The following is a 7,617-nucleotide window of genomic DNA, read 5'->3' on the forward strand; positions in this document are numbered from 1 at the left end:
ACACACAAACATCATCTGAATAAGCACCATGCACTGATAGTATAAATGAAAAACATCTGTAGCTTTTGCTTTTGGTATGCAGGTTGCAGTGAAGATTTGCCATACATGTAATACTGTAACACAGGTATCAAAATGTGTAAAGTATGTGTATGTGTGTTACAAACAGCTATCAATACAAACAGGGGCAAAGGTTTTCCATCTTTTCTGAAAACACTCTTCAAACAACATAAATGCAATAAAAACTGGCTCCCAAAATAAATGTTTGCTGACCTATATAAAGTGCCCAAACTCAGGTTTTTTTTATTTTAAAACCAGTGATTTCTTAAAGTAAAAAAGACAGCTTTTTAGGTTTTTAATGATTTTACTTAACAAGTGCTTGTAACAATACAACATCCTTCTCACAGTATATCATAATTCACTTTGGCTTGTTTATAGTTAACAGGTTGGATTATCACAAAGCTTTTCCCATTTTCTCTGTTTTTGCAAAGATATGGTAACGGCATTATTGAGGGATAAAATAAGACATCAACTTGAAGCACTTAGTTCCGTTGCATGTTGTGCGTGAACATAGCAATATAGTTTGAAGACACAATTATATGCTCTTTTTCTGTGATTAATGCCACATTAACAGGGACAGTAACAAGTAACCATCTGAGATTCCCAATCCACCCAAAGGCACCTAGATCACATTCTCTTACTCACAGGAGAACTTGCATCACAGAAAACAAAGTAGTGTATAAAAACAAATAATAGAAAAAGCTTCCATATCTCATTCTACACATAATATTCTTAGACCTTGTATCCAACAATCCCTCAGTCTTATAAAACATCCTTTCAAATGTCCACACACACATACACACACACACACACACACACATATCTGTATAAAATCTAGTCACTCCAGACATCACAATATTTACACACCTAAGACACTGACCTTTTACCTCTGGTTGAAATACATTCATGCTATGAAATAAACTCCTCAGTTTTACCTGCTCAGTATAACTAACCTATCCCTATAGTCCACTGGCAGGCTCCTCCCTCAGTGCTGTGGGGGTGGAGGTGAAGAGGCGTGGAGGACAGAACAGGGGGGGCACACAGGCTCCCGGTGCTCCAGGAGTGAGGCAGGAGGGGAAGGGCGATGGGGCGACTTTTGGAGAGAGGAACACGACTGGCCAGAGAGGAGAGCGTCTGCTGGAGCCGATGGTCAGCTGCTGAGAAGCATGGAGCTGAACGGATAGAGCGCAACACTGCATCTTCAGCTGAGGACAAGAGGGACACAGAAGAGAAATCAATTGCTCATTCCCACAGAGTGTCGTCTTGGCTCATTAAAAGCTTCTCACATGCAGTGCCATCACTAACAAATGCATAACATGCAATGACTAATACAAATGTGAGATAATGCATGTGTGCTTACCCTTACTCGAAGTATCATTGGGAGGCGTCAGCAAGCTCTTAGCCTGCTTGTTGCCTGCTTTAGCTGCTCGTCTGTAGTATTCATTTGCTGTCCACGGATTCTGCTGCACCCCAAAGCCGCTCTCAAAACACTGACCCAAGAACAGAAGTGCAGTGTCGTCCTGTACACGGAACAAAAGTAAACATAAGAATTTAATTATTTAAAAGCTGGGGATGGCATTGACATTGGACAAAAAATGCCATGTTAAGCATATGGTGGTTCTAGAAATGCAGATAGATGCACACGCTCATCCCTTCAGATGGTGAGAGCCTGATTCAATGGCTGAAAATTATCAGAAAAAGTTGCTGTTCCAGCATTTGCAACAACAGGTTCCTACAGGTGATGAAACGGTAACCGGTTCCATGATAAACAATGGTAACATTTCTCACGATAAGTATTACCGTTTAAATATCATTTATACCATGTTTGAGTACTACACTTGAAAAACACAATAAAAGAAATGTCAGATTTGAAAGAGGACCAAGTCTAAAGTGTGGTTGTATTTTTGAAGAGTGCAAAGGGAAACTTGTGCTCTTCTACAGAGACACAGACACTCAAGCAAGCATTTCAAAGTCAGGCCGCCTAAGCTTCAATGTTAAAGCACATTTGGTATGGTTTTCATATATTTAAAAAGGTAAATATTTATACCATTTCATCTCTACAACCTACACTGCAAAGCAACCAAAGAAAAAAACGAAGAACTTTTAAAAAGAGAGACTAAAAGAGAGTCTGACATTAAAGTTAAATAAAAACTGTCAGTATCAGCAAAGCTTTTCAAAGATAAAGAATAATATATATCTTTTGTATCAAGTTCTTAACTTGCTGGCATTTGTGCAGAGGCAGACAGGAAACTTAATGTTAATCAGGAACTTCAACAGACATAGTATTATTTGGAGATGTGGATGAAGATGCCACTTTTCAAACAAGCACAATAGTCTGTGTGACTCAACACTGGGGCATTCAGCAACTCTGTAGCTCTAAAATGATTTGTATTAAGTGAAAATATTACTTCAACACAACCGCAGCAGAAAGTGTAAGTGGGGATGTTTTATAAATAAACTGTGCATTTAAAAAAGCAGAAGATGGTGGGGCTACCCTGTTGGTACAGTGGGAGGGGAGGAGATCCCAGAGATAAAGCCATAAATAAAACTCTGGAAGCATCTAGAAGGCACTCACTCCGCTCTCTGCTGCCATCTTCAGGTACTGGACAGACCTGCTCCCGTCCCTCACCGGCTCCTGAGTGTAGACAGAGGCCAGGCAGACCTGAGCCTGAGGAGGGGGAGAAACGCCAGGTTAATTCACTTCTGTTAGCATAATGTGATGCACACATCCACAGCAACCCAGCATGGGAAACAACAATAAGACAATAGTTTATTAACACACAGTTGGTTTTACATTTTCAGTGAGAATGAATCACATTCAAGTGAGATGTCTCTTCCAGGTTTTATTTCTTAAAAGTAAAAAATGTTATATTTTCATGGCTTAAGACCAGGGCACACTTCACTGGCTCTTTTGTTTAACAAGTAAAGCATTGTATTTTTTTCACAGCAGATATTTTGACTTCGTAACGGTAAAAAAAACAGATGTTTTGTTTTGTTTGAGAAACCCAGCAAGTCATGATAGTTTAACAGTGACATTAATAACACCATTTAAATGGAATAAAGACAACTTTTATTTTAGTATTTATACCTGTGGTTTTCCCACTGTGACATGTCAAAATATCTTCTGTGAAATAAGATTTTTTTTGGTAAGTTTTTACAGTACAGTACAGTGAAATATCTTACAATATGAAGAAAAGCACTGTTGGAAATTGACTGTTTAAAGTATTGTTAAACAGTTTTTGAATGTACTAGAGTAGCGGATGTATTGAATGAAATAATAAAGAAGCTTTAATTGAGAGATTAAACCAGATTTTGTCATGACTTCATACCTTGGTGAGTCCAGCTGTAGCTGCCTGTTCCAGTAAGCTGATGGCCTTGTTCAGCTCCTCTAAACTCTGCCCCCTGCTGGTCAGCAGCAGCTTTGCATAGCGATACTGAGCCTGTCTGTGACCCCCAACTGCTGCCTGCCAGTAATAATACAGAGCCTTGAAGAGAAAACACACAAGAATCATCTTAACACTGATGTAATATAAACGAGAAGAGTATGTGTGTTGATTTTCAGAATGATGAAGCACTGAAGAAAATAGAGTTTGCTGTCTGGACTCTCACCTTCTCTTTGTTCTTGCTGACTCCTCTCCCTTTCTCATAGCACACACCCGTGTTGAACTGGGCCTTGTTGTAACCCTGCTGAGCTGCAGCTATAAAACATGTAAATGCTTCCTTGTAGTCCCCACTCTTGGCACTTTCTAAACCTGCAATAAAAAGAGACATTAAGGTATCAGCTATGGACAGAGGAAAACAAATACAATGTTTACATTTAAAATTTAACGAACTTTATTAAAAATAAAAATTATTTAGTTTGTAACTGTGTTAATAAATCATTACCAATTATATTAAGGATGACAGGAACACTGGTGTCTCCCGCATGTCTGAGGTTCAGTGCTGCTCCTGCCAGCCTCTCCTCATCAGACAATATGTCCTGAAAACACAGATGAAAAATTAACAACAAGCAATATTGGATGACAAGTAAGTCAGACCTTTTCAGGGATAAAGCAATAAAAAAAATGCTGCTTTCTTTAAAGTACCTTGTTATCATTAGCATCTTTTGTCTCTGTGTTTTCTCGGTTGGCATCGTTCTGCAGGGGACAGGATGCTGAAAGAAGTGGTTCCTCTGGGGGTTAGGCAAGAGAAATTAATCATTTTCTTGTTTCCACAAATACTAGGTTAACAAACGTTTGAGGAAAGATTGTATTTTTATACAATCTTTCAACTATGACTGCTACAGAGCACAAAACAAACCGGGTACAGGAGAATTCTGGTTCAGGGGTGCCCTCTGCTGGTCAGAGATGGAGCAGTCAGCCTGTTCCTCACTGCTGCTGTGAAGACTGGCGACACCTGAACTGCAGCTGCTGCTCTGAGCCGTGGACTGATCTTGGTTCTGTTTCTCTGGCACCTCCTGCAGACACAACACACTTCTTCCTCTGGGCAGGACATCTCGTCTAGACACTGGAGTACCCAGAAAGAAGTAATGAAACAATGTCAGGAATTTGAGGGACAAAAAGTTCTTGGCTTTGGATTATTAAATGCCTGTTATGTACAACTTTTGGAAAATTAACTTTCAGTGGACCTATTGCTTAGTTACAATTATGCTACTCACAGATCTCCAGCAGGATGCGATAGCCACACTTGTGCAGAGTGGAGGATGCCGTCAGGGATCCAGGGATCTGACTCGGCTCAGTGCTTGAGGAGAACTGGGAGTGGATCCTCCTGCAGATCTGCATGAACAGAGCTGCTGCAGCACCCTGTGGAGAGACATCAGTTCACTGTCATCGCTGTCATGACAACTGGAAATGCACTGCTACTCCTGCCACACGAAATGTGTTGTCTGATTTCCTTAATAACCTAATTTCTCTGCATATAGTGACTTTGTGGGCATGCAAACACACAAACTCACTTTACCCAAAGGAAGGCATATAATGTGACATCCAAAATCTTGTACTGGACATATTTCACATATGAAAATGTAACAACAGAAGACATACCCATCCCACAGCATCCAGGGCTGTATAACGTGGAAGCTCAGCATAGCCGAACTGAAAGGTCCTTTGTTTCTTCCTCCTCTCTCCATCCTCCTCCTTCTGAGAGCTGACAGGATAACAGTACAAACACAATATAACAACTACAGTGTATGTCTGCTTCTATTTCCAGTATATTGTATTAAAGCATCGCAGGAATATGCTGCTCCAGGCACATGGCTTTGTTTTTTGTGCCCTCAACTAACCCTGTTCATGCTCACAGCAGATGCTGCTGGATGATGCAAACAGTTGAAAGGACGGTAGCGAGGGAGAGCGATACAAGTGGAGAACGGGTTCAAAGTCGGGGTAAAGGAACAAGAAAGGATTTGGATGAGGGTAGTCTCTGAGGTTTGACCTTAATTCAAAGGCTTTCTTTACATCAGCTGGTAATATGGCTGGTTGCTTGAGGGCAAAGACATAGCAAGATCAAAGTGGGGGGCTCAATGCTTTTCTTTCTTATTTATTTTCTTCTTTCTTTCTAGGTTTTTCGCATCAGAACTGGACAAGTTTGAACAGTGGCAAGTAAAGGATGGAGATGTGGAAAGTACCTGCTGTCAGATGAGAGTCGAGAGGTGGAGAGGACAGCTGAGCTGTTGATGACCTCGACCTCCCCCAGTCCCTGCGACTGCCCCTGGTTCTGGGGCAGTCGCAGTGGGTTGCTGCAATGGCATCGATGCAGAACTGAGAAGAGATGGGGAAATAGCAGAAATTATTCGTATTTAAAGAAGATAGGCCTTCTCAGATATACTGACATTCAAAGGCCATAAATGGTCTGTAATTTCCTTATACATTCATAGGAAATGTCCTGGAAAGAACAACGTATAATAAGATACTATATGAAGGAAAGGTTAACGCCTGAAAAATCACTCCATGCCACATAAGTTTAATGATGATCCTTCCTGGATTTTTGTCAGGTTGGAACTTGACTTTTATGTGGCGTGGAGTAAGTGTGCAGGTGTTGTGTTTCTTTACTGATGCTGTTTTCTGATTAATTTAACACCTACATGATGCATGCATGATTACTCATTCAATTATCACAAAGAGTGTCAGGACATTGTGATGATAGGCGTAGTTTTCACAGAGCAATATTAATTATGTGTAGGTTTGCTCAAACAAATATGCACAAGACACATACAGAGATCAGTAAAAAACAAATATAAGTAATGATAATTGCATACCAATGACACATTTTCACAAATCAAAACAATGGTATAAGAATTAGGGTAAAGACAAATAAAATAAAGTTGTATTTAACAATCATTTCTAAAAAAAAATTAAATCCACACAGTATTTGTCTATATGAACTGGTGGAACTCAGTACATTCAAACAAGTACTATACTAAAGTTAATTTATTTATTTACCTACTTTGCCTGAACATTTTTTTTTATTGTATGCTACTTTTATATGACAGGTTTAGCTACTACCTACTATGCAGATTTAGATAATTGATACAGAATAAAATAAAATATATAAAACACAATAAATATTATTATATTATTATTGGTTAAGCTACCAAGCAGTAGTATGAAACAAATTACAATTATCCCCACCTTTAATGGCTACAGGATTACATTGCTGAACACATTAATGCATCAATAAGATTCATTCGGTGAAATGAAGCGTCAAGTGTGATTTGACGCAACTACTTTTGCACTTTTACTTTAATAAGATTTTGAATGCGGTCATTCATTGAAAGGTGCAGAAACCGGCTGTGACAGCAGGTCAGTAACTTCACTGACTTGGACCAAAATAAACCGGCTGCAGGTGTCAGTTACAGAGCGACTAGTGAGGAGAAAGTAGTTTTGTTTGTTCTACATGAACTGACTTCACTGCCGTTAGCTGCTAGCTAAACACAATGGGAAGGTAACGTTACGCTACACAGGAATCAAAATAAACTGCGCGTATTAATTAATACAGTTGAAGATACAACATGGCAGTGTGTTCAGGATGTTATGTCATTGACAATTATCTCACCTCGTCCAACAAAACCATGAACTCTCCACATGATTCGTCTTTTACAACAGTTTTAACCGAAGACTTGTCTCCTGAAAAGCATTTTTATACTCCTCCGGGGTTCGTCTGGGCCATAGACTGTATAAAATGTCTGGGCCCATTAATAGCCGCACACAGCAGTCGGCCGGTTCTCTCTGGAGTAAATAAAATCAGTTAGGTCACGAGATGTGCCGGAGCCGGAAGTTCCTCGAGTGACGCAACTGAGAAGATTTAAGAAGGTGGTTCAGTGCGTCACAGCACCGCCATGTGGTGGGCGGGTGAATTACAGTTCACAACAGACCGGTGTGTGAGTGACTGAGGAGAGCCTACATTCAGGAAAATAAAGTTTAACCAGGAGAGAGTGGTGGGAAAAGTATTCAGACCCCTTACTTAAGGAAAAGTACCACATTGTGAAATTACTCCACGAAGTCCTGTACAAAAGTATCAGCATCAAATGTTCTTAAAGTATCAAAAGTAAAAGTACTCGTTATG

The 7,617-nt window shown here is 39.9% G+C and overlaps 1 protein-coding gene across 1 annotated transcript; it reads right to left on the reverse strand.

Annotated features, from left to right (window-relative positions):
- Positions 1–321: 321 nt before the first annotated feature.
- On the reverse strand, positions 322–7,308 carry dele1 (DAP3 binding cell death enhancer 1). Its single transcript, XM_059346231.1, has 12 exons — positions 7,108–7,308; positions 5,681–5,813; positions 5,100–5,202; positions 4,715–4,859; positions 4,357–4,563; positions 4,143–4,228; positions 3,943–4,036; positions 3,667–3,809; positions 3,387–3,542; positions 2,633–2,725; positions 1,418–1,577; positions 322–1,262 (listed from the first exon to the last, which is right to left on the reverse strand). The coding sequence occupies exons 1-12, from the start codon at positions 7,136–7,138 to the stop codon at positions 1,006–1,008; spliced, it is 1,608 nt and encodes a 535-aa protein (XP_059202214.1). The 5' UTR covers positions 7,139–7,308; the 3' UTR covers positions 322–1,005.
- Positions 7,309–7,617: the final 309 nt, after the last annotated feature.

Source organism: Centropristis striata, chromosome 12, assembly GCF_030273125.1.
Source record: "Centropristis striata isolate RG_2023a ecotype Rhode Island chromosome 12, C.striata_1.0, whole genome shotgun sequence".
In the NCBI taxonomy this organism is placed as follows: domain Eukaryota; kingdom Metazoa; phylum Chordata; class Actinopteri; order Perciformes; family Serranidae; genus Centropristis; species Centropristis striata.